This window comes from Molossus molossus, unplaced genomic scaffold (genome assembly GCF_014108415.1).
Source record: "Molossus molossus isolate mMolMol1 unplaced genomic scaffold, mMolMol1.p scaffold_m16_p_8, whole genome shotgun sequence".
Lineage (NCBI taxonomy): Eukaryota > Metazoa > Chordata > Mammalia > Chiroptera > Molossidae > Molossus > Molossus molossus.
The window spans coordinates 47,199,770-47,227,683 of record NW_023425402.1 but is presented as its reverse complement, the minus strand read 5'-3'; the positions used below and the strand labels follow the sequence as shown (position 1 = coordinate 47,227,683).

Here is a 27,914-nt window from a genome sequence, read left to right as displayed (position 1 = left end):
TCTCGGTAAACTGCTGCAAGTAGACGCCTTCCCTCCGGGGTTGGTCCCGCGGAGCCCTCACCCTTTCTCTCTCATCAAGGGATCCTCGCACTCCCCGCCTCCAGCCCTTGCCCAGGCTCCTCCCACTCCCACGCCTCAGTATTTCTACGCATGCGTTGGTGGGAGGGGCGCCGGCCCAGTGACCCAGTGGCGGGGGGAGGGGGGAACCTCCCTGCCCGCAACTCGCCTGGTTTTGCCCCGCCCCGCCTGCTCCTTCTCCGCGGCCGCTGCCTTGCGGGAACTTGGAAAATGAATTGAAGCCCTGCCGCTGTAACTGCCTCCCGCTAATCACAGGTGCTTTGGTCTGGCTAGGAGCCCCCTTTCCTGCGCCCACTCCCAACTCGTTCCCTGGCCCGCTCCTCGGGATTGCCCACCAGTGACCTGGCTCAGCAGCAGGCGTCCTGGGTAGGTAGTTTGTGTACGGTCGCCATGGAGACGTTGGCTGGCCCGGTGGGGCGGACGCGCGGGTGAAGATGCTGCTGCGCCTGGACTGGTGGAGGAGGGGGCATTGCTGGGATGGGGGAGCCGCTCTCCCTGTGGGAGGTGGGAGGTGAGGCGTCCAGCGGTTCACCAGGGACCCCCTCCGGTTGTCGTCCTCCTTTTTGTTCCTGGGGGAGGAGGGAGGGAGAGGTGATGAGAGTGCCTTGCATATTCGCGCGGTTGGGCCCGGCTGTCTTTATATCTATTCACTGAGCATTTAGCCAAGTGCTTGGTATGTAACAGAAAGTAATTAATATTTGTTGAATGAGAGTGTGATAGACTAAGGGGCTTAGTCTAGGCAGGCAGTGACTTGGCCAAGGTCACACAAATTGTACCTGGGCTCCTCTATGCAACAGATAGAGCTTTGGTAAATAAACAAGTGTACGTGTAACCATATGCATTAAAATATCATTCATTCCCACAAGTACATAGCACGTCTTCCATCTCACCCTGATTTGGAATCACTTTAACTTGATAGAAAAGCAAGTACCACTCTATCTGAATCCTATTTTGTGAATCTATTAAATTCTGATTAGTTGTTGACTCAGCATAACTGATATTAAATAAAATACTTAATAAAAATCTTTGTTCATAAAGGAAAATACTCCTCATCTAAATTCAAAATTTATAAAAATGTATGAAAACACAAGCAAATGTTATTTCTTTTCTTTTGCAATTTGTTTTTTTGTTTTGTTTTTTTAAATGCAGTTTTTTACCCATGGGAGAAATTTTTGTTGTATTCTTTTATCACATAGCTCTGGGATAGTAGTTAATGTTTTTTAAGGACCAGGCACATGCTAAAGCACTTTATGTGAATGATGTCATTTAATTTTCAAAATAATTCAATGAGGCAATTGCTATTATTACACTTATTTTGTAGATGAAGAAATTGAGGCTTAGAGATGTTAGATGCCCTGCCCTAGATTACATAGCTGTGAATTGTCAGAGTATTTGAACCCTTACTCCAGCATCTAAGCACTGAACCACTGCCTCTTTGGATGCTCATATTAACACAAAAGTAATTCAAAATCAGGTAAGGGTCCTGAGTATTTCATTTGCAGGGAAAATAATATGGAAATGGCCAGTCTTTTCCCTGTTGCGAACATCTTGATATTTGCTGTGTTGCATTTAGCAAGAAGGCTCTGATTCAGGTGATTTTTAGCCACAAAGGTGAAGACACGTCTTCATAATTAGGTATAAACTTATAAATAATGACTCAGAACTTTTCTACCAAGCAATCAGAAATATTTTGTTTAAAACAGTCTCCAGTTTCGAATTTCTTACTACTGATGGTATTCATTCTCTAGAGGAGCTCTTGGTGCTCCTCACTGATTCATATCTCTCTTCTTCCCGTTATTTCACCTTCACTCCTGTATTTTAGGCTTTCAATAATTCATCCACTGATCACAACATTTATTGAGTCTTACTTCATGCTGGTGACTCAAATGAAGGCAAGAAAGGAAAAATGGTATACATTTTATCTCATCAAGAATCAGATGCCATTTAAAATGAAGTCCAATATGCTTTTCTAATCCACTGTTACAAATGTCTCCAGCTAAGGTAGCCATGCAGCCTCCGTCTGGATATTTCCTAGCTCAGCTCCATTTGAAAATGGAGTCCAGCGATTATAAGCAATTGTTGACCTTCAGCTGTGCCTCACACAAAGAGCTGAGGCTCTGAGTCTGGTGGGACAACACCAGTTCTCCAGGCACAGTGGGAGGTGTACTGACAGAGACCAACTGGGACATTGGGGAGTATGGAGGACAGGCACCTAACTGAGGCCGGGAGGGCGGGAGGCATGTCCAGGAAAGCTTTCATGAGGACCTCTTAAGAGTTTGCTGAGTGATTATATAAGAACTGTTTCATTTTGTCCTTTGTAGTTTTTTCCCTTCTTTCCATCCTGCCAGCCCCTACCAGATCACATCATGCCTTAAAATCTTTTCATTTTACCATCAGCTTTTATTTAATTTCTTGGCCTGCCATTCAGTTCTCTCTCTAGTCCCACTCCAGTCTTCGTTTCCAGAGCTCCTTCTTATCCGGCACACACCCTATATGTTCTTGGCACTCTGCCTTGGCTCACTCACTGACTTTGCTGGAAATTCCTTCTTTATGCCAACCCCAATGTCAGCCATTGCCACTTATTTAAATTCAGCCCATTTTTCCAGTACCCAGAACAAGTGTCATCTCCTCCAAGAAGTCTACCTTCTCCCAATCAGAAGTCCCCGCCCCTTTTGTAATCACATGGAGGTTTAATTTTTTAAATTACCCCATCAGTTTCTACCTTGCATTAAAATCATTTGGATACAAATAGGGTTGATACGCAGCTGGTACACACCAAGAAGTCCACTCCAGTTGTAAAAATACTGGCATGTCTCTGTATTGGTGTGTAGATAGCTGCAGCCCCAAGGCCTCTGAGTGCCCCACCTCCTACCACCCCATCTAGCAGGTAATAGTTTGAATTTCATCTCTGGGCATAAATCATAGCTTTTTTTTTGCTATTGCTTAAGACTCTGTCTGCCTCACAGAATTATTATGGGGATTAAATGAGATGATGTACTGAGAGTACTTAACACAGTGCTTGGTATTAAAATAAATGTTTAACTAGCATTAGTGGTCCTTCTTGCCCGAGAGTGAAGCTAGGATTTATTCCCATCCGTTTTCCCAGAGATCCAAGCAGAGGGCTTTGCACATAGGAAACAGTTCATCAGTTCTAGCTGAATGGATTTGTTCCAGTTGTCAGGAGAATTTTTATAAGTTAAAATTTCTGTGATAGTATGATGTGATACTTTACTATAAAGAGGCAAGCTTTTTTTTTTTAAATCCTCACCCAAGGATATTTTTCCATTTATCTTCATGTAGAGTGGGAGGGAGGGGGAGAGAAGAGAGACAGAGAAAGAGAGAGAGAGAGAGAGAGAGAAACATAGATGTGAGAGACACACACCGACTGTTCGCCTCCCACATGACCCCTGCCAGGGCCGGGAACAAACCTCAACTGAGGTATGTGCTCTTGACTGGAATTGAACCTGAGACTCTGGTCTGAGGGCCAATGCTCTAACTGCTGAGCCAAACCAGTGAAGGCATAAAGAGGCAAGCTTTTAAATTCTGAGTAATTGTTTTTTAAGTTGGCAAAAACCATCTATGATAAGAACGTTTAATTTAACAAATAAAGAAAAAAATCTCCCCCCTCCCAAAAACCCACTTCTAACTCAGTTCTCTTGTGTTATTGAACATTTCCATGTTTGATTTAGTTAATAATAACTAATATTAATATAATAATAGATTGACTGTGCAGATCCAACATTATTAAAACAGTTCTTTACAATATAACCATTGAAGTGAGATTTGAGGGGAAGAGAGAGGAAAGGTGAGAAAGTTGTGTTATAATTTGTGGTAAAAATTGAGAGACACAAAAAATTTTCAAGTCCATTATTTGCATTGTGTCCATCACTATTTAGTCAGTCTGAACTCCTGCATGCCCAAATCATTTACAGACTTCCTAGAATTTGACTTGAGTAAAGTTTTCGTTGCAAACTAATACAGCCAGGGAGGAATGATGCATTAGTCAGGAATGATGGTCCAGTATTACTCACCCAGAGCCCTTTCTCTCGTCTTCATTAGGTTTGTCAGATACCGTTGGACATGGCTAGACTTGTTAGTGACATGTGAGTCACAAACATGATTTGGGTTCTGGAAGAAACTTGTTCATTGTACTGAAGCTGTTCTCACTGAGTGGTGTAATTTCTTACAGCAGCGGGCCTTTCAAAAACCAACAAACCTGCCCTGGCCTGTGTGGCTCAGTGGGTTGAACGTCATCCCATGCACCAAAAGGTTACCAGTTGGATTTCTCATCAGGGCACAGGTCCAGGTTGTGGGCTCGATCCCTGGTCGGGGAGTGCCGGAGGCAGCCCATGATGTTCTGCTTTCATACTGATGTTTCTCTCTCTAGGTCCCTCTCCCTTGCTCTCTCTCTCAAAATCAGTGAGGAAAAAAAAACAAACTTTAAAAAGCAACAACCAAAAACAAACCTATCATGGCCACTTAAGTTAGATATTGTGGGAATGAATTTATATTATTATGCATCTAAAAATAATCCACATGTGCCCTGGCCAGTTTGGCTCAGCGGTTAGAGCGTCGGCCTGCGGTCCGGAGAGACCCGGGTTCGGTTCCCGCTAAGGGCACGTATTTCGGTTGCAGTTTGTCCCCGGCCCTGGTTGGTCGTGCGGGTGGCAGCCACTCGATGTGTCCCTTCACGTCGATGTTTCTCTCTCTCTCCCTTCTTCTCTCTCCCTCCCACTCTATCTGTACAAAAAATGGAAAAATATCCTCGGGTGAGGATAAAAAAAATAAAAATAATCCACATGTGTATTTAACATACTTTATACACATTTTGATAATTATCATTGAATATTTTTTAATAAAGAGCCAATCATGTCATATCATATTAGAAGTAAAATGTATCAGGCCTGTCATATATTCTGTTAGTTGTTTTAGTTTAAAGTAATTTTGGAGACTTGGCTTAAATTCAAACTCCTACTTCAACAATTCCTAGAATAGCATTGCTTATCTAGTACTTTTTTTGAACTGTTTACCTCAACACCTGGCCTTTGCATATGAAAGGAATGGCATATTGTTTGTAGTTTTCATCATACTCTTTTCCACAAAAAACTCTTAGGAGGCCTGAGTGGAACTAAGCAAGTGTTCTGGTTGTCGGTTGTAACAACTTAATGTATAAAATCACGAAATGGTAAATCTTTGTCTGAGAAATCACCTGTGGATTCTGCTTATGGAAATGGAGTCTTTTTAGCTTCCTTTGGCATGTCGCCAGTTTTTTTGTTTTTGGTAGATTATTCTAAAATTGGGCAGCTCGCCCTGGCCGGTTTGGCTCAGCGGTTAGAGCATCGGCCTGCGGTCCTGAGAGACCCGGGTTCGGTTCCCGCTAAGGGCACGTGCCTCGGTTGCAGTTTGTCCCCGGCCCTGGTTGGTTGTGCGGGTGGCAGCCGCTCGATGTGTTCCTTTCACATCGATGTTTCTCTCTCTCTCTCTGTTCCTCTCTCTCCCTCCCACTCTACCTGTACAAAAAATGGAAAAATGTCCTCGGGTGAGGATAAAAAAAAAAAATTAAAAAATAAAATTGGGCAGCTAAACCATATGAATAACTTCCAGACCTCTGTCTCCCTAGAGTTATAACGTTTTCAGGGAATTAGAGTTGTTTTGTTTTTGTTTTTACTGAATACCTAATGATCTATACTAATTAGAATTAAGTTTTGAAAATCTTGACTATTTAAAGTTTAGAGCTGTCAGAGGTGTCTTGCCAAGTTAACCAGGTCTCCATGGGACATACCGGCATTTAAGAAGGATCTGCATTCTCCAGGCTCCTGGGTATGACTTGAACTGTAACTGAGGTTAGGTGGTCTGGGAAGGGATCTTTTGATACTGATATTTGGCATTTGTTCATCGAGGGCACTGTTTCATGTTGAAAGTGATGTGAATCAATCCATTCAAATATATTGGCAAATGTGGGGTTGAACCTTTCTCTGAGTTTACAAATTATATTTATAAAAGCAAATATAGCCCGCCAGTGTGGCTCAGTGGTTGAGCATCGACCCATGCATCAAGAGGTCACCACATGCCCAGGCTGTGGACCAGACCCTCAGTGGGGGGCATGCAGGAGGTGGCCAATTGATGTTCTCTCTCATCAATGTTTCTATCTCTTTCCCTCTTCCTACCCCTCTCTCTCTCTAAAATCAATATTTAAAAAAAAAAAGCAAGTATAGTTTGGAAATGGACCCTGTTTATCTAAATTTAACATTTGTGAGGGGCAGTAGGAAATAAAAGGAAACTTTAGTTTAAAATTTTAACAGAACTCCACCCCCCTGCCCCGTATTTGGGGTGGGGTAGTCCATCTTCTTTCATGACTTGTCCTGTTTCTTTCCAGTTTTAGCTTTCATTCCGGGTCTCTTTCCTGCACATCACTTTCCTCAATCACATGTGTTCCCATAGGCACAAGTGTGCCCATCAACCTATATCTTTGAAAGCTCTTCTCCCACCCTGATTGTCTAACTATAACTGCCTGCTAGATTTTTAATGCAAATTTATTTATCGTTGTTTCAAGTTTAATATAGAGGGGTGGTTTAAGCACATATGGATGGATTTAAGCACTCCTTTCTAAACTACTGATGAAAATAGTTGATATTTTGTACCATATATTTGTAGGATTTGGTGTCTAGCTGAAGAACAGTTTACTTTAAAAGGAAAGATGCTATCTCCAAATGATAAAAAGTTAGAGAAGCTGGATCCGTTTTATCGACCTTCAGTGGCCAAGCAGAAGACCAGTGCAGAAATCATAAGTGAAGCACGAAATGCATTAAGAACAGTTGGGACCCAAAGACCATTTACACCACAGGAAAACCAAAGAAAACTATTTGGACCTGCATCTTCAAGGGCACCAGAAAATAGACCCCCTTCCTCCTTCAGGTACATGATATTTCTCTTGCCTGTACATTCAGATATGTAAGCCACCAGACCTTTCCCCTTCGACTTCTGCTAATTTTACCAATTATACCTCTTGTATCTGTTCAGGACACCCAAAGATAATTCCAGACTTTGGGTCTAAGAAGTTGGTTTGCAATGGTCAATAATTTCTACTTTATAAAGCAGTATGAACAAAGGCTTTAAAACAATCATTATATACATTTCTTCTTTCCATTTTTCAATATTTTTAATTCTCCTAAAAGCAATGAAAAGACTTATTAATAAAATGATTTAAGTACTATGATTTGTTAAAGCTTCTTCTTCCTCAAGACTTAATGCATTGAAGGCTTTTGTTTTGGGCTAGAATTAACTCATATATATATAGAAATGAAAGAAACAGTTCTCCACAAACTAATATTTCTGTTCCGTCTCCTGTGCTAGCCTCCACGCGTCCAGTTTTGAGTCATCCGATTCCAGGCCCATTTCTGGCACACGTCTCAGCCCTCTGGAGCTTGTGAGTACTTTCTAACATCACGAGTGCTGTGAAATGGAATTGCCCCCAAAACTTGGAATCAGCACTTATATATGCTAAGAAAATGATCACATAGATCTAAATGTACTAATAATTTTTTTTTTAATTTTTAATTTTTTTTTGTTACAAATGTTTCTCCTTTTTTACCCCATTGGCACCCCCTCCCCATCCCCCCCGCCCCATCCCCAGCTTTATTGTCCGTGTCCATTGGTCATGCATACATGCATATAAGTTCTGTGGTTTATCTCTTCCCTCCCACCCCCACCCCCTCTTCTGAGGGATGTCAGTCTGTGCCCTACTTCCATGTTTCTGGGTCTTAAATGTACTAATAATTTAATATAGAAGCATAACCAATGGACACGGACAACAAAGCCAGGGATGGATTGGTGGGGGGGTGTCAATGGGGAAAAAAAGGAGAAACATCTGTACAAAAATAAAATAATAATTAAAAAAAAGAAAAATTGATAAATTAGACCTAAAAAATTTTAAATCTTTGCTCTAGTAAAGATATTGTAAATAAAATGAAAAAAACAAACTATAGACTGGTGGAAAATATTTGCAAATTATATATCCACAAATAACTTGTATGCAGAGATAAAAACAGTACCTGGGTTCTTAGTGTTGCTTTGAAGACTAAATGAGATACTACAAGTAAAGTCCTTAGCATAGAGCCTGGCACATAAAAGCATTCAATAAAAAAAAAAATTTAATATAGAAGCAAACTCTTTCATACTTTTTCAAATATAATGGTTAGTATCTAGTAAAACATTTCTATTTACTGGTAGTTAAATAATGAAGAATTTTAGAAATACCGAGTGACCTGGCAAACAAAATGTTTCATAGTATTTTTTTAATTCAAAAAAGTTATGCATATATATTATTTTATTTTTAATAGTTATATACAAATAAATACATGTACATAAAGAGTCAAAGATTTGCTATCAACACACCACCGGCAGTCTCCTATCCCCTTATTCTTCATTCTCCCCTCCCCAGTGGCTCTCACGTTAGATTCTTTTGGCATATTTTTTTTTTTTTTTTTGTATTTACATCCAAATTTCTAAATAGCGTCTTGCTGGTTCTGACTTAGGAGCTTGAGGAATTATCGAATGAATTCCCAGTAAGGAAGATGAACATTTAACCCTTGTCTGTCCTCCCACTCCTCCTCACAACACATTCACTCTCTCTGTCCCCACTGCTACTCCCAGCGTAGATACATCATAATTTTGGTTAGATCCCTTTTCTCTGATTATTTAAACCCTGTTTACAGCTGAGCCTTGAACTAGTGATGATTAATGATGATTACTTCTTCTTCTCTTCAGCGCTTTTTGTTTTCCCTGGCATTAACAATTGCCTTGCTTTTTTAGGTTTGTCTTATTACTATTTTAACCCCAAACGCTTCCCCAGTGCTCTAAATCACCTTCATATATTCAGGCACATGAGGTAGTCTGTTGATTCACCTCCTTGGAGAATTTTCCACCCTCCTACCTGGACCTCTTGCCCTGGGCATCTGGCACCCAGCTGGCTTCTCCCTCCGGCGCTGGAGGTCTTGTCTCCTGTAACCAAAGTCCTTCTTTTTCTTGATTTACTCTTGTTTGGTGGAGCACTCCCTCCAATAACTTCTTAAGAAAGGGTGTATAGGAAATAAATTATTTGAGACTTTGCTGTTTTTTTCTCTGGAAGTATGTAGGATTTTTCTTTGTTCCCAGTGTTCTGAAACTTTATGATACAGTAATGGGCCTTTGTGTTAGTCCATTTTCATCCATCATGCTGGACACTTTCAATGAGAAATCTTGTGCCCTTCAGCTCTGGGAAATGCCCTTGAATTATTTTGATATGTCCTCCCTCTTTTTTGTTCTGTTTGCTCTTTCTGGAATTTATTAGTATTTGGATGTGGGATTCCCTGGGCTGGCACTTTAGTTTTCCTATTTTCTCATCTTTTTTGTTTGTTTGTTTTTAGAAGATATTTATTTTCCAATTCTTTTATTGAAGTTTTTTTTTTAAATTTCTGCTATCATATTTTAAATCTCCAACAGCTCCCCCACCTTGACCTGGTTGACCTGGTCCTTATCAAACTGGCACAGTGCTGACACTGTAGGATTGGGTGTTGGACAAAGATAATGTTGGCATTTGCCTCTGTTTAGGGTCATTGCTATTCAATTTCCTTCCTGCAGAATGGTTGGGTGCTGTGTACAAAGTAAAAATGGGCTAAGAAATACCCATGTTAAGTTAAATACCCCCTTTAGTTTGAAATATTTTTGTTATAGTGGAATATGTAAGGGTCTTAAGTATATTGCATTTTAAACAATGAAGTTTGGAACTCCCAGTCACAAAATTCTGAAAGTGGCCTCATAGTGCCTGCCCTTCTGCCTCCTTTCCTCCTTCCCTCCTTTCTGCTTCCCCTTCAGTGAACCCTTCGTCTCTGGTACCACTAAACGGACAACGTGAGGAGTTAAGTGGAAATAGGTGGGAGGAGAGGGAAGGGGATAAAGGAGACAGAGTAAAGGGGGAGATGGGAGTAGGGTATCTAATAGTTAGAGCACAAATTTGCTGAATTTGTAAAGATCTAACTAACTGTGTTTAAGTACTTTTTTCTTTTTTTTTAATCCCCACTCAAGGATATTTTTCTACTTATACTCAGATAGAGAGAGAGGGAGAGAAACATCGATGTGAGAGAGACACACTGACCGGTTGCCTCCTGCACAACCCCGACCAGGGCCAGGGACAAACTTCAACCGAGGTACCTCACCCGAGGTACGTGCCCTTGGCCGGAATTGAACCTGCTACTCATTGGTCCATGGGCCGACGCTCTAACTGCTGAGCCAAACCGGCCAGGGCGAGTTTCAGTACTTTTTGCATCTAGGACATTTTCTCAGGCTAGTTTACCTTCTGATAATTCCTCAACCAATAGTCAGACAGGGAAGAGGGACCCAGAGAGCAACTCATTCCAGCTCCTACATTTAACAAATCAACTCAACTCTGCATTTGTACACGGACCCTTCTCCTCTCTGTTTCTCCCTCAGATCTGTCTGTGGGCTGCCTGCTCTCAGAAATGACCCGAGCTTCAGAGAATGAAAAGCTGATGCTCCTGGTCCTGACCACTCAGGCCTTGGCCGGCTGGTCTGACTGGCTCACCGAGGTTCCCATTAGAACATACAATCTTGTAAGACAGAGGAACCCTGCAATTTAGTCTTCCATTAACATTTGCATCTACCTGCTAAGTAGGAATGCCCAGGTACATATTTTTTCCTTCTTAGCAGCTCTCCGCCTTCCCCAGCAGCTGAGGCTGGGGCCACTGTGTGGTGTAATTACCCCTGTCTTCCTTCTGCAGCTCTGGTTAGCTGGTGTTCAGACTTCTGTGCAGGAGCAGCTGCTCTCATGCTTTGGAGTGTACGAAGCAGGGAAAGCACTGTGACCATGTGAACACATAGGAAATGTTGTCTGTCTTCATTATCACTGTCAAAACAGGATTCTCCCCATGTCTCCTAACCTTACAAAGCCTCGTTGTTTAAGCTCCAAGTATTTTTATTAAACTTGTTATTGACATACAGAAAAGACACAGATCCTAAGAGCACAGCGTGATAAATTTACACAGATTCAACACACTCAGTAACCAATGTTCAGGAAAAAAAAATAGGTTATTACAGCACTTCAGACACTGTCTCCCCACGGTGACACCTGTCCTGACTTCTCACAGCACAGAGTAGTTTGACCCATTATCTTTATATTTTATATAAACCAAGCTCTAAGTATTTGACAAGTAAAACTAAATTTAATATATTTTAAAAAGATAGTCCAGCCGATGTGGCTCGGTGGTTGAGCATCGGCCCATGCACCAAGAGGTCGCCAGTTCGATTCCCAGTCAGGGCACAGGCCCGGGCTGTGGGCCCGATCCCCAGTGGGGGGCATGCAGGAGGCGGCCGGTCGATGTTCTCTCCCTCTCCCTTCTTCTCTCTCTAAAATCAATAAAGGAAAAAAAATAAAATGAAATAAAATAAAAAGACGGGGACTTAGAAGCCCACATATCCCTAGAGGACAGAGGAGATCAGGGTAAGAGAAGGCAGAGTAAGAATGTCAAAACCGTGTTTTTCTTTCACTGACATTACTGCAGTGAGTCACCTGCTGGAAGTGACAGGAGCCCAGAGAACCGTGGTCATAGAGATGCACATACAATGGCACATCCAAAGGTTGTATGTTTGGGGGAATTTTTAATATTTGCTTTCTACTTCCAAGAGATCTTTTAGTGTGTGTGTGTTCTGTTTTACAAATTAAATCATAGCAACTTTCTGGGGTGAGGTGTCTTAGAGTCCTTTTCCCAGTCTACATGTAGAATAGGGGAGACCCTGCCTTCCCATCTGGTGATCCCAAGGAGCCAGGTCAAAAACAGTCAAGGCCCACGTGCTGGGAGGAGAGTCAGGGCCAGCCAGATCCCTTAAAAGCTCGAGGAATTTTGTCTTCTTTGATTAGCTTGATATAGGAAAATAGTCTTTTAGTCTTCAATGGACTCTAGCAGTGTTATCAACCAGAATAATTCTTAAATTCGGACTTTCCAGTGTCCTTGACTGTACTTGAATCCCTGCTTAGTGTCATGACACAAAACATGGGGGCCTGGCTGGTGTGGCTTAGTGGAGTGAGCACCCTCATGCACTAAGAGGTCACTGGTTTGATTCCTGGCATGGGTTGTGGGCTTGATCCCCAATAGGGAGCACGCAGGAGGCAGCTAATTGATGTTTCTCTCTCTCTCCCTTCCTCTCTCTAAAAAACCAATAAAAACATATTTAAAAGGAAAAATATACATATGAGGGAGGAAGGTTCTCAACTGAAGATTGAAACTCACTTGAAACAGTCTCTGAATTCTAAAAGGACATGCATTGTGTAAGAAGAAAGTTTTACCATTCTGTTTTATAAATGCCATTTTACTCCACAAAGTGAAGACCATTTTGTAGAACCTGGCATGATAGAAATTGATGGCTTATTTAGTCGTGAAGAATTAAAAATGTTGTACATATATGAGTTCTATCATATAGAACTCCTTCTATCGAGGAGCACGTAAGGGGCTTTATCTTGCCATCCAGAGATAATTCAATTATTCTCTTTTGGGTAAAAATTAGCTTTGTAAAATTATATGTTCCCTTTTTATAAGATCTTTTATTTAGCACCCAAAGTATTTATAACAGTTAAGGCATGTGTAAAGGAAAATATATATATATATATATATATATATATATATATATATATATTTTTTTTTTTTTTTTTTTTTTGGTATGTGCCCCTAGCGGGAACCAAACCCTGGACTCTCTGGTCCACAGGCCGACGCTCCAACTGCTGAGCCAAACTGGTCAGGGCTATAAGGGAAAACCTTTACTTTTATCTTCATTACTATTATTTGGCAGACTTCTTGATCTTTGTTTCATATTCAAGGTACCTGCAGACTACAGACATTTTGAGATAAGAAAAACTCGTATCTACATTCATATTGAAATTATCCTAATGTATCTTGTCTTCCATTATTATACCGGATGCACCTATTTTCCTGATTTATACTCTTAGCTTTTTTGCTGCTGTTGTTATTATTAGCTTCATGGCCTACGTCACATGCTAATGAATATTTTGCAACAAATTAGGGAGAATAAAAAGTAAAGTGTCTATTTATCAAACAAATATAGCAGAATTTATACAGACAAATGAGTGTTGTCTTCTTCAGAATAGACGCCTCTGAATTCAGGATCTTTTCCCCAGCAAGTTGTGTCACCGGCTGGGGCCTTGGCTTTGAGACTTAAAAGTAACTTTGGGACCAAATTCGGTAAATAAAGAGTAAGTCACACAGGAAAGGGAGTTAGATTTCTCGAGCCTCCGTAACACGGATTGAATGGATGGCAGTGTCCCTGCAAGAAGGGGACTACTGTCTCTAGCTGATAGCTGGGCAAGTTCAGAGAAGTACATGACCTGCCCAAGTTCACCTCACTGGGAAGTGGATTCCACCATCCAGACCAGGCTGATCTCAAAGTCACTTACTCCTCCTCTATATCATGCTAATGATTTTGTTCACCATTTTTCTAACTATGTTTAGAAGAATATGTTTCTAAAGTCATAACTAATTTTTATGTGGTTTATGAACCGATTTCAAATGAACAAGAGGGTATAAAAATATTTTGAGTACACCTGAAACTAATATAAAATAATATTGAATGTCAACTATAACTGAAAAAGAAAACAAAAATATTTTGAAAAATGTCATCGTTATTGAAATAAGCAATTTCTTGGAAAGAACTCTAATATGGAGGCCAATATTTTCTTAATGTATATGAGAAAACATGTGTTTAATATTATGTGTCATATATGATACATGACTTTGCACATTTTTTCCTAATTATCTGACTTGAATTTTACACTGGATTGTTTTATTTAAAAACATTTTTTTTAATTGATTTTAGAGAGAGAGGAAAGGAGAGGGCGAGAGAGAGAAACATCAATTGGCTGCCTCCTGCGTGTCCCCCACTGGGAATCAGGCCCACAACCTGGGCATGTGCCCTGACCGGGAATTGAACTGGCGACCTCTTGGTGTGTGGGTTGATGCTCAATCACTGAGCCCCACCGGCCAGGCCACACTGGATTGTTTTAAAAATGTGTTGATTAACCTGTTGGATTGAGAGTCACTCATTTCACATATTATATAAGTGACTTGAGGAACTCAAACTCGATTATTTTTGGTTAGAGAGCTAAAAACTACTTGCTGCAAAAAGTTTGCTCTTTCACAGACAGATAATGGTCAATGTTGGAGGGAGAGAGCATCGACCACCAGGCAACACTAAAAGTGGGAGTTGAGGCCTCTGTGAGGTTCTCACCCTGGGTCAGAGGCCACTGCCACCCGGAGGTGAGACCAGAGGGTGCTCTGGGTGGTACAGGGCTCCATGCAGGTATTTTCAAAAGTCTTTAAGGAATTGGAATTTTGCCAGTAATATTTCTTTTCTAAGGCTATCAGCATTGAATTCTGGAGATACAGAATATAAAGCATGTTTATATCATAAGTCCAAGACAACTTCTTGCTCTTATGTTTTGTGATTTTAATTTTTTTAAAATTTTATATCATTAAAAAAGTACTTTGTGGAGTCCCAAATGTGTAATGGTGGTATTTAGGTTCCACATAGTTCTTGACACATATCACATAGGTGCCCAATGTTTTCTGAGTTGAACTGAACACAATAATTTGCAAAGCATGTTGAGTATACTCTAACACATTCTTTAGTTTCTTATACAGATAACTGTTTGCCAGCATAAACTGTGGGTTTTTAAAATACGCTGAGCAGGACAGTAGAGTATTTAATACACTATATTTGACAAAAGCAATGAAAAAGCGTTATCTATAGAGCATTAAAGTAGATGGGCCAGTGAGACCAGAGTCCAGGGGCTGGGATGAAGCCAGGCAGAAAGCCCTGTCTGTGCCCATCTGGAAGTGCCAGGGCCAGCTCCAGGGTGCTAGTCTTATTTGAGACACAGAAACTCATGCCAGTCATTTAAAAAATCTCTTTCCAGCCCTGGCCGGTTTGGCTCAGCGGTTAGAGCGTCGGCCTGTGGTCCGGAGAGACCTGGGTTCGGTTCCCGCTAAGGGCATGTACCTCGGTTGCAGTTTGTCCCCGGCCCTGGTTGGTCTTGCGGGTGGCAGCCACTCGATGTGTCCCTTTCACATCGATGTTTCCCTCTTTCTCTCTCTCCCTCCTGCTCTATCTGAACAAAGAATGAAAAAGTGTCCTCGGGTGAGGATAAAAAAATAAAATAAAATAAAATAAAAAATCTCTTTCCAGAAACCAAAAGTTCCGGCACCTCCCACCACAGAGGAGGATCCCTGCCTTTCCCTTCCCAGACCCCCGGTGGACCCCGCGAAGATGAGAAGAATAAGCAGTGCCCGGGCACGTTTATTCAGGGCGGCCTCCCAGGCGGCTCTGCTGCCGGACAGGACCCTCACTCCCGCCGAGCGTAAGGCCAAGTAATGATCTTTAAAACCTGGGGGCAGGCATGTCTCTTGAATCTACACGCAAAAGCTATTTTTGTATAATTTTTTCAAACCCCACATGATTTTTACATTAACTAAGACTTAGTTAATATGGTGCAAAAGCTGGGTAAGAAATATTGTTCAAATATTTTTCTGGGTGTTTTCAAAGAATACATAAATATCACAGTTTTCAAAAAAACCATTACCTGGTAGAAAAAGAATATTAGGGTAAGTATTTTCTAATGAATGAGTTTATCAATATTGGATAAATGATTTTTAAATTAGAGTTTAAGGAGTTGTTAATTTCATTAGTCATATTTAAGATTCATAGAATGTACACTAAGCTAGAGTCTTTGAAAATACCTATCTGATCCTGTGGGAAAATATAAACAAACCTTGAATGGGGCTTTTCCTACTGTCAGAATTGCTGGCAGGGTATCTAAACCTAGGAACAGAGAGACTAAAAACCTGGAATTCTGAGGAGCGGCCCCAACAGTTGGAATCGTACCCTGTCCAGAGCATGCTAAGAGTTTTACAAACTGCAGAGAATGTGCCCCATTATTGGGATGACAATTTAGTGGATCACGCCAGCATTTTAAAAAAATAATAGACAATATCAGGGTACACTGCAGACAATAAGGGTAAGTATTGCTTCAAGAGACTTTACTTCAGGCACATACATGTGTGTTCAGGGCCATATTATAAGTTTATCATATAGTACATTTATATTAAATTGTATTATAAATTTATTATTACTGTATGTAGTCAGAACAGTTGAGAAACCACCTGCCAGGGGCTGGCAGAGCCCGCCCTCGGCCTAAGCACCGAGGAAGAGGGTGGGTCGGTGGTCACAGCGGAGATCATCTGAGGGCGGATGCCAGAGGTTGCAGGTGCCACCTGAGCGTCCTACTTATTTCACACACAAGCATTTTATTTTATTCACCAACATTTAAATGTAGATCTCAACAAAGAGTCCATATTTATTACTTCTTAGGAAAAATCTAAAGGTCTCTGGTCGCCCTTTCTGCGGAGCCCCCACAGGAATGATTGGAGCTGGATGCATGCACCCTCTGTAGCTCAGGGTGTGATCTGCTGTCCCCATGTCTCCCAGCCCACTCCACTCGTCTTCCGGTCTGGTTCCTGTGGTCCATAGTGATCCCTGACATAGCTGAAGAGGGAGAAAGGAGAAGACAGGCAGCCCAGGGTGTGTGTGTCACACAGTGAAGCTGTAATGAGTACAGTCGTCCCTCAGTGTCAGTGGGGGATTGGTTCTAGGAACCCCGTGCAGATACCAAAATTCACACGTGCTCAAGTCCCTTATATAAGGGGCATAGTATTTGCATATACCTGTGCAATCCTCATGTATGCTTTAAATCATGTCTGGATTACTTCTAATAGACAATAAGTACAATGTAAGTGCTATGCAAATAGTTGTTCTACTGTATTGTTTAGGGAATAATGACAAGAAAAAGGTCTGTAGATGCAACAGTCATAGACTTAATAATGTAGTACAACATCAGCAACAATGTAACATTTTTTTCTGAATATTTTGGATCCGAGTTTGGTTGAATCTGCAGATGCAGAACGTACAGATATGGAGGGACAACTGGATGTAATTAGGCAACTTGCTTTACCTTGATGTCCCAATCTGTGTCCCTACTAAGTGCCAGGCACCATTTTAGGCCACCAGAGTCCTGTCCTCAAAGAACTTACAATCCATTGAGGGGAGATGGACAGTTCCTGTCCATCTTATTTGTCCAAACAAATAAGATAGTTTGAGTTCTGACAGTGCTGTGAAGAAGAGATGCAAGATGGAGGGATGGCGAGTGTCCAGCAGGAGGATTCTGCATTCGCCCATGGCTCTGGGAGGTGCCCCGGGGAGGTGGCACCTGCGTTGAAATGTGAATGATGAGCAGAAGGTAGCCACACTGAAGGGACAGCAGGCCCGAGGTGGGAGCAGTCTCCGCGGCGGAGGACCCGAAGGCCAGTGGAGGGGGCTGAGTCAAGGGCCCTGCAGGGCCAGGGAGAAACGGCCCGGACTTTCTTCTGCTTGCAGTGAAAAGCCAGGGCTGGTTTTAAGCAAGGGAGAAATGTCATCCAACTTATGTTTCTCGACAGTAGCTGCACATTACAATCACCCGAGGAACTTTCAGAGTTCTGCACTGGGGCCCAGGTCAGACCAGTTCACCAAAAGGATTGGTAGCTGCAGGAGTGAGTCCTTGACAAGGTGAGAGGGGTGGGATCTGGAGCCCAAGGTTGGGGGTGAGGTCAGACGCAGATAGGAACAGGGTTGCTTCTTATGAACAGGATGACAGAACTGATGTGCGTTACTAAACAGCTGTTCATTAGATGGTTTTGCTTCTGAACCTGAATGCGCATCCGTGCTTAATGCATTTAACTCTTGGTAACTCACGCTGAGAACCCTGCCGCTTGCTGAGCTCTGCATGTCCTGTGAAGGTGACTGAAGAGGTAGACATGTCATCCACCAGCCTCATCTTCTCTGCTTCCCTCATGGCTTTGCTCCTTCCCTCCTGGGCCTCCCGGCCCTTGGCCACGGCACCCTAGCTATGCTCTGGGAGGTGTCGTGTCCCAGCACTAAGGCCACCTTCACGCCTCCAAGCTGCACCGAAGCAAGTCTTTGCTGCGGTTCTTTTATCCACCCTGTTTGCCATTGCCCCACTCCACCACTTCCATCATCCCTGAGGTCTGTGTCAGCACTCAGGAAACAATGGCAGTAAAAAGTCATTATCATTTTAAAAGCGCACATTGCCCAATTAAATATATTGTGGCGCTCCCGCCGTGCAATCATTGTCAAGCCCGGCTCCCTGGGCTTGTTGCAGTCTCTGTTGTTTAGAGAAGGATCCCTTATTGGGTAATTGCAAAGGCAACTGTGTGCATGGAGACAGAGGTGTGTCCCTCCCTTTGGTGTGAAGTCATTTGCAGCTGACACTGCCACAGGCAGGACTAGGGGTGGGGTGACAGGTTCGGAATTTCTGATTTAAGAAAATGAAAGAGGAAGAGATGTGTGTAGTCATCTTCATAGGCCCAGGCGTTAATTGCTCTGTGTTCCAGGTAGGGTTTTGGCTAGAGGGGGCAGTGTTGCTGACCCACCCCGGTTGTTCAAGCCAGACAGAGAACTCCGTGCAGTCTCCACCCTCTCATCTCTGCCATCACCTCGCCCTCCACAGCTTCATAAACGGGCTTTCTGAGTACTTCCGAGGTCTGTGTTCTCCTTTCCCACCGCTTGCCTGTCCCTGGTCTTCCAGCCCGCCCGTCTTCCTCGGCCCCTGCACGGGCTGCAAGCGGGTCAGGCGGGTCAAGCCAAGGACGCTCAGCCCTTGGAGCAGCCAGCAAAGTCTTGGGAAGCCAACCTCCCAACCAGACATGGCTTTGAGTAGTGGCCTTATCCCTTTATCTGATTGGACTGTGAAAAATCATTTTCTGTGTGTGCCGTAAGGGACAAGAGGTCAGGAAGCAAACAAAAATCAGATTGCGTCATCTTCTTGCTAAAAGCCCTCCAGAGGGCCCCCTGTGCCTAAAGGAGTGTTTGCCAAACTGAGTTCCAGGGAACTTGTAGCTAAATATTAATAGCTTTTCCTTGGAAAAGGGGTTCAGTGCTGAAATAAGTCTGCCTACTTTCTCTCCCTCTCGGAGAGTCGCAATACACTTGAACATATTTAAAGGGTTGGTAAAGCCATCTGGTAAAGAAACCTGTTTAGTTTTCATTCAACCCAGCGTTTCACAAATCTAGTTGGCTGTGAGATCTGTCTTTTGGGGAACACAGTTTGGAAAACACTGACCTAGCACAGAAGTTGGCAGACTTTTTCTGCGAAGGGCCAGATAGTAAATATTTCAGACCTTGCAGGCCGAACAGTCTCTGTTCAGCCCTGCCATCGTAGCGGGAAGCAACCATCGATTGATTTATGGCCAGCGGAATCTGAATTTCATATAATTATCATGTTACAAAATATGTTTTGTCTTTTGATTTTTACCCCCAACAATTAAAAAATATAAAAACCATTCTCAGCCCTGGCCAGTTTGGCTCAGCGGTTAGAGCGTCGGCCTGCGGTCTGGAGAGACCCAGGTTCGGTTCCCGCTAAGGGCACGTACTTCGGTTGCAGTTTGTCCCCGGCCCTGGTTGGTCGTGCGGGTGGCAGCCACTCGATGTGTCCCTTTCACGTCGATGTTTCTCTCTCTCTCCCTTCCTCTCTCTCCCTCCCACTCTATCTGTACAAAAAATGGAAAAATTCCTCGGGTGAGGATAAAAAAAAAAACATTCTCAGCTTGCAGGCCATGCCGAGCGGGAGGCAGGCCAGGATTGGTAGTTAGCTGACTCCTGGCCTTGGGGATGACGTCCCTGCTCCTTGCTGTGCAGCTCCTTGTGCTCGGGCCCCAGCCTCACTTTCCAGGCCTCCTCCACACTCTCCCCTGCCTCCCCACCCCACAGGCTGTGCACCAGCAATGTGGGACTCCTGGCTTTTCCCTGCACCCCCCACCCCCCGCTACTTCAGCCTCCTGCAGGACCTGCTGTATAATTGGTTCTCCCTAGTGCAAAATGAGAATGCAGAGTTCTTTGTTCAAACATAATTCAGAATTTCAAGATGGCAACAGCAAAGCATGAAACCAGTAGGGGCCCTTCTCAGCAGGGGCCTGCTTGACTGTCCAGCTTGCACACACGAAGCTGGCGTGGATGCAAGGCTTTGGTGCCTTCTTCTCAGAATTCCTTTCTGCCTCCTGCTAACCCTTCAAAACTTCGCAGGCTCTACCTCCTCTACAAATCTTGCCCCAACCAACTCCCAGCCCCTCAGGATTTCCCGTTCGCTCCAGCATCCTCACCTGGCTCGGACCGGTGCACTTCTGTCTGTACCCACGTCTGCTTCTTGGTCTCCCCTACTAGACTGAGTGACTTCGGTAGGTAAAGACATTTTCTCTAATTGTAGCCCGAGAGCCTAGAACAGGGTCTGGTATATAGTAGGTGCTAAAGAAATCTCTGTAGAACAGAACTGCTCCTGCATGGCAATGCTACTGGTTGTAGAGTCCTTTTGCGGCTTGCCCGAGACCCATTGCAGAGAGCACAGTGTGCTGCAGGGATCTGCCCGAGACGGGCAAGCATCATGGCCCACGCCCAGTGTCACGGCAGCACTCCCCGGAGCGGGACTGAGCCGGCACTCCTCCCTGCAGCCGTAACTGAGAGCTCACCCCGGAGACTGTGCAGAGAAAGGGGCTGCAGCTCCGTCACCCGTGAGTGTGGGTGTGTGTCCCCTTCTAGAACCGGGGCCCGTGACCCCGGGACTTCTTGTTCACCACTGGACCACCGGCACCGGAACAGCACCTGGCCCACAGCAGCAGGTGCTGAATAACTATTTATGGACTGAATGAATGAAAGAAACAAATGCTAAAATATAGGCACAGGCTGCAGATGCTTTGTGATTCAGTAGTAAAGATGTTTGAGGTAGCATGGTGCCATGGAGAGAGCCCTGGACCGCGGTCGGGATTCTTGCGTTTCATTAATAACGACAGTAACTTCTAGGTGTTGAGTATGCTGGCACCATTTAAGTCACTAGGCCATATCGTTTAATTCTCACCACATCCCCAAGAGGTGGGGACCACTGAGGAAGGTGGGAGAAACGTTGAGTGGCCTGCCCAAGTCACAGCCTGTTCACAACCCCAAATCTGAAATGCAAGGCCGCCTCTCTTCCCACTGTATAGTCCTGCTCTCCCCGAACTTCCTCTGTTACCTTAAACTAGGCACTTAACCTTCTCAGTTCTCTGTTTTCTCATCTGAAAAGTGAAGGTTAGACTGGCTAATCTCAGGTGTCTTTCAGCTTTAAAACTCAGTGTTTCGGAAGCGAGGAGTTTGGTCGGAGGAGTAGACTAGGTGGTTTTGTTGTTGGTTTTTATTGGTTTGTTGGTTCAAGTGCAGAAAAGGAAACCTTGAGTTGTTTTGGAAAAAGGTTGCAAAACAGTATTTTTCTATATGAAGCTCATCCGCCCTTTCCCTTGGAAAAAATATTTTATCACAGACGAGAGCATAGTAGCAGCATCATGGATAAACTATTCCTAATGCCAGCTGCTAATTAAGAAGCAGTGCCGTATTGTAAGTCAGGTTCTGCAACAAGATAGGCATTTCAGTGCAGGGTATGGACATCATTTTGCAACTCTGTCTAATCCCCCTTTAGAAAGCCTTGTAGGGTTTTCAGTGCACCCCTCTGTACATCACCTAGTAATGGTCTGCCAGCCTCCACCACCAAGCCCCGGCCTCTCTGGTTGCCTTTTCTCCTCTCCTGCCCCTCACACTCCACTCCTGCTGTTCCTCAGCATGGCGGGCACTCTCCTGCCTTAGGGCCTCCACCTCTGCAATCCCCCTGCTGGCAGTACTGCTCCTCCGCGTCTGCTGGTCAGGTGCTCACCCCCTTTAAGGGTCTACCAAGGCCACACTGCTCAAAATTGCTACCTGCCCCATTCCCAGTCCCCTTGCCCTTCTCTACTTTTCTGCTCTTGCTCTTTTGCATAGCACTTATCTTATCCACCTGATTTGTTACGGTGCATTACTTATTGTCTATTTACACCTGTTCGGATGTAAGCCCTGTGAGGTCAGCGGTCTTTGTTGGTCACTGATACACCCTAAGTGCCTGGCACAGTTCCTGGCATCAGGGGGCACTCAATAAATATGTTTTTAAGCAAAAATTACTAACAGGATCAAATTTAGGAATAGGAGTAACTGTTATGGGATGCAGAGTATATACATGGAATTAAGTAGTTCATAAGCCTAAATTTAAGTGTTTGCATTAGGACCTAAGGCTTAGGTAGACTCCAAACTAATAGAAATAAGATTCTATTCATTTTTACCTGCTGAATTGATGATGCCAAGCCTAAAATAGTGGTGAAGTCTTATATGTTCAGGAAGGTTTTATCCATAATTCTAAGCAATATATACTTTTTAAATTGTGTACATTCTTCGATTGAAACAATATTCAAAGATAGTGATTCCAAAAATAAGAAATGCTTTGACAGAACACTTCCTTGGTTATTACAGGAAAGAAGACAGTGGAATCCAAAGAAACAGTTAGGATGGGGGACTCTGTGGTGAAAGTCAATGGGATTTATTTAACAGAATCAAAGGCCATTGGCCACTTCAAGAGTCACCCACTTCAGCTAACTTATGATGGAGGCTTCAGTGAAATCAAGGAGCCAGAAATGTGCAAAGGGGCAACATCCTTGCCATCTCATCTCAGAAGCGGAGGGTCAGTATTCTTTTCATTTGATTTTCTGGTGAGGATAACAATGTCATTTACCAGTTTGTTCTCTATCATATGTAGATGGTTGATTTGCATTTTATCTTTTATATAAAGCAACTTTTAAGTTAACGATAGATGACTAGGAAAGATTTCTTCTCACAGCTAAATGGAGCTGATTTTACATCATTCCCCATTTGATCCTTGGGAAAACATCTGTTCACACTTGCCAAAACACTGCTTTCATAGGACTGTCAGAATAAAGTCTTTGCTTTAGTTGGACCGTTCTAGCCTGCCCTTGAGTGACGACTGATCATTCTGTTTGTTATTTGGGATTCTTGCCTGGCCCGGAATCTCTTGTTTTCTCCCTTTGGGTTGCTTCACTATTGTTAACTCCACAGAAGAGTAGATACTTAATTTATTTTATTCTCCAGTAGAAACTTGGATTAAAATGTTTATTTTGCAAACTAATGGTTAAAGCAGGAGAGTCCTGGGGATTTCTGTTTCTATGACATCTCTCTGCTCATCCCTCATAAAATGAATGACTGAGAATTACTTTATTTCATACCGTGTTCCTAGATGGGACATTTTGCACCCAAATTCTCGCCAACACCTTCATCTTCCCCACCCCTCTCCCACCTGTCTGGGAACAAGTTCATACTGTGTTCCTAGACACGGCTTTCCAGGGCTTACCCAGAAAAATGAGGAGCAAATTTTCTACCATGTTAAGGATTTATGAAGAAATGTTCACTGTATGGATCCCGTGGATTCTTTTGCTGGTGTTTTCCTAAGGCAGCCTTGAACCACGGGGGCCAGGGTGGGAGCAGGCTCTGTTTTCCAGTCCCAGCCAGTAATGATGCTCAGATAGGCAGAACATCTTGGGCTGGACAGTGTCACCCAAAGATATTTTTCTATGACTTTCCATTGGGTCATTATGGACAACTGCCCAGTTCAAATTTGCCTAACAAGATTAAATTCCATGCACCATTTCAAGACCAAGTACTTGTTACCCTCACTTCAGATGTCAAGCCTGCCTTTGGTTTGTACACGTTACGTGCTTAAAACTTTACCCTGAACTGACTGGCTGGCAGCTGGTTCGTTTAGCTGAGCTGACCTTGTCCACTGACACAGCCCAAAGAGTGTCGCACACGCGGGACTTATGTTAGGCAACCTCGTAGTCCTTGTCATGTCGCTTTGCATTCAGAACATTTTTTTAAATTAAAGGAAAAATGAAATGTCTCCTTAAGTGGACGAGAACAAACTTCAAATTGGGACTTTGGGAGTCGAGCACAAAACATCAAACTGGCCATTGCAACAAATCTTTTCCAGTGGGTGAGTAAGAACAGGCTGCAGACCTCAGAGTGTAAACATAAAAGGCAGCGGGGGCTTGTGTTCCTTTCAGCACTGAAGCGGACAGGAAACAGTTATCCCGCTGCACCCAGCCTCACAGTAATTAAAGTTGACTAGGGAAAACCAGACAAGAGCTGTTGTATTTTATTTTTATTTTTGTTTTTTTTGCAAACCTTCAGATGTCGCAGCATAATCTGGCCAGCCAGAGTTCATTATGTCTTCCTCAGTCTGGGACAGCAAAGGCACTTTCAGTGACATATTTTATTCCACAAACAGCAAAGAAGAAATCAATTAGGGACTGGACGCACTTCTTACTGACCGTCTAAGATGATGAGGTGTTGGCACTAATTGTTCATTGTTTTCTCTTTGTTTTGTTAGCATGGCTTTTGCATCATGTGGTGACTGTGACTGAGTTGGGTTTGCAAGTACACCCTGGCAAGTTTAACTTCCAATAACATTTTTGCTTTATGAACCTTTAGCTCCTTTAATCATCGGATAGGATTTTGTTGAGGTGCCAAAAAAAACTTTTATACAGTAGGATTAAAACAAACCAACAAATGGAAACTATTAGCAATTCTTTCATTAATTACATTTGTGAATCAATCTGAGACACTTGATAATCGTTTCTTGTAAACATTTAAGTGAATAATTCCAAGAAATGATCTTTGCTATGCAATGGAGTATTCCCAGTTTTGATGCTGAAGCCTTACCCTCAATTAACATTGTTTTTTCATCTTTAGCCCATAAACTGTGAAATGAAGAGTCTTGGCAGTGAGCTGGGCGTGCAGAAGAGAGGGAAGGGAATGAATAACCAGGAAAGGAAGCGGCAGGAGATGACCGTGGGTTGAGGGGAGCATGCGCAGATGGTGCGAAGGGGATGGAGGAAGTGAGGACGTGCTCCTGTGCGGGGTCCTCACATGTGTGTCCAGTGTAGGAGCAGCCACCTTCATGCTGAGAGAAAGGAGCAGTTTCTTTTTTTTTTTTGGTACATGCCCCTAGTGGGAACCGAACCCGGGACTCTCTGGTCTGCAGGTCGACACTCCAGCCGCTGAGCCAAACTGGCCAGGGCAGGAGCAGCTTCTTTCAGGAAAACTGCATTGATTTGTGCACCCCTATTTTAGAATACGGATAACTCAGACACAGAGGGACTGGAGTTTAACTTTATGTTGGCTGTGATGGAAAAGGATTTTCTCAGCAAGGTATCATCTCAGACAAGATCTTGGGGAGCTGTGTAACTTTCCAAAAGAGGCCACACACTCAAACACTGCACGAATTATTGTCTTCAAACAGTGTGCCAGTTACAACAGTCTCTGTGTCCGTTTAAGGATTCCTTTCAAGTTTGGCAGGCTCGCTCCTTAGCAACACTCCATTTTCTCTTACTTTGTGTTGCTGTATGGATTGAAAACAGCTTTCGTTAAAGTATGTATACAGGGGTGGGCAAACGTAGGTTAATAGCTGTTCGTTTGGAAAAAGATTATGCAGATTATGTTATTACAATAGCTTTATTAACTCTCTCATAAACTCACAACTGTAAATCTCCTTTTGCCCACCCCTGTCTGTGTATAAATCTCCGTCCATGTGTCCATCTGTCCATCCAGTGGTTCAATCTGCTGAAATCCTTTATATATCTGCTCTAAAGCCTTTTATGGCTTTCTGTGTAAATGCAGTTCAAACTGTTGTGGTTTGGAAATGTAATGTTTAGGAGGAAAGGCCAGGATCAGTCAATTGTAGAGTCAAGAATTCTTTGCTGGGAGCCAGAATCCCTGGAGTTGGTTATTCTCTCAGCCACTTGAGTTAGCTGTATGCTGTTTAGTAAGTCTCTTCACACTTTGGGAGGCTCAGTCTTTTAATCTGTAAAATAGAAATAACTGCCCACCGTGGGTTGTGGAATGATTAATAAGGCTTGATAGACTTATATTTGAACTACCAAGTGCTGTTAGTATTGTTGGAGTCAAAAATAAGAAAAGAGGGCTTCTGGTTAAAGATGACAAAGTAAAGGCATTCTGCAGAAACCCTATCAAAGTAACAAAGAATAAAAAACAGAGAAGTAAATGTCATCAGGGAAACAAACAAAATGGTTCCAACCCCAAACTACAAAACGTGAAGCAAACTTCACACTGCATAATGGGTTTCACCCCCTCCCCTTTGGGAAGTAAGCTGTCTTGCAGTATACAGTAAATCCTGCTCAGTCCATGTTTGGAGGAGGGCTGTCCTGTGTTCCCTAGAGCCGGCTAATCGGAATTTTCCAACTCACCAGCCATAGCAGTTGGTTCAGAGCTGGGCGCATGATCCAAGCCAGGCCAATGGAATTCTTCCCTAGTACTTTTGCCAAAACCTTTGGGGAAAGCACTCTTTCTCCAAGTTCACAAGCTATAAAGATGATGTTGTCTTGGAGCCAACAGTGGCCATTTCATTGCCTTGTGGAGGGTGACTCTGAGAGGGAAGTAATGTATAAACAAACAGAATGGAGAGAGTGACCAAGTTCAAGGATGTTACATAAACCCTTAGATCAGCTGTGCCTGAGGCCACCACTCCTCGGTTTTAAGCCAATATGTTCCTTCTCCTTTCTTTCTCTCTCTTCTTCCTTCTTTCTCTTCTTCTGTGGATTCTTTTCATTATTCAGCAAATATATGGCCCTATTTAAAGACAAATAGTATTAGGACAATAGTTAACATGGGACTTGAGTAAAGACATGTAAAGAACTTAGCAAAAGACAGATGAAGAAAATGGATCCCAAAAGGGATTACTCTCCCAAAACAAGGAAAGCGTTGACAGTTTTGCATAGCGTCAAAGAGATGATAGATAATGTTATTGATCCTTTTTTAATTAAAAACGAGGGGGGGGGGGGCAGGGAAGAGCTCTTCTTTGGATTATAAGGATTCAAGTTAGAGATTATAAGCCCACATAAAGAAATGAGAAGTATGCTTGCAGTTCTCCGAAAAGAAATGAAAATCAAAGTATATAAATGTGGAGAGGAAAGCCATATTAGAAATGAAAAATTAGAATAAAAATAGCTAAAAAGGCAACAGGACTTAATGGACAAACTAGAGGAAATCATTAGGAGAGAAATAACTAAGAAGATAGGAAAATGACTAGAGACATTGAAATGTGGGAGGCAAGGCACTTATATTCCTGAAGGAGAGAATCCTCCCCTGCTCCTCCCTCCCCCTCCCCCTCCCTCCCCCTCCCCCTCCTCCCCCTCCCCCTCCTCCCCTCCCTCCCTCCTTCTTCCCCTCCCCCTCCTCCCTCCCCCTCCTCCTCTTCCTTTGGAGTGCCAGGCACTCTCCCAAGTGACTTACATATATTAACTCACTTGGTGTTTACAACAACCTACCGAGAATGGAAGAGATCAGAACCAAAAGAACCAGAAAAATATTCAGACATAATAGAAGACAACTTTCTGAAATAAAGATTTGAATCTGAAGCTCTTATGGACATATTGTGTCACAACGAAATTCGATATGGAACAATCCATACTAATACAGTTCCAACAGTGCTCAGCACTAGTACATAATACACACTCAATTAGTAATTGTTGATTGGGGGAATAAGTGGAAGACGGTCTCCTCTGGCCTTCCAGGCTGAACAAGCAAGTCACATAAAAGGAGAAAAAGGCCGGCTGCCCTGGCTGTGTGAAAGCGTCCCTCAGTGCCAGAAGACAGTAGTGTCTATGAAGTCCTAAATGTAAGATAACCCAACCGCTGTATTGCCAGCCATGTTGTCCTTCAGTAAAATGGCAAGAGACATTTCCAAATGTGAATGAACTCGGGCACTATGGTACTCAGGCACTTTCTAGAAAGCTCTTAGACAACTAAAT

At 43.1% G+C, this 27,914-nt stretch overlaps 1 protein-coding gene across 1 annotated transcript in view; it reads left to right on the top strand.

The window, feature by feature from the left end:
• Positions 1-270: 270 nt before the first annotated feature.
• The window catches only part of ARMC2 (armadillo repeat containing 2), a 104,772-nt gene continuing 77,128 nt past the window's right edge, over positions 271-27,914 (top strand). The window contains exons 1-5 of the mRNA XM_036247742.1: positions 271-333; positions 6,733-6,993; positions 7,432-7,504; positions 15,325-15,496; positions 22,549-22,756. Of these exons, the coding sequence (XP_036103635.1) occupies positions 6,776-6,993; positions 7,432-7,504; positions 15,325-15,496; positions 22,549-22,756 (671 nt within the window). The 5' untranslated portion in view covers positions 271-333; positions 6,733-6,775. The remainder of the gene's footprint in view (positions 334-6,732; positions 6,994-7,431; positions 7,505-15,324; positions 15,497-22,548; positions 22,757-27,914) is intronic.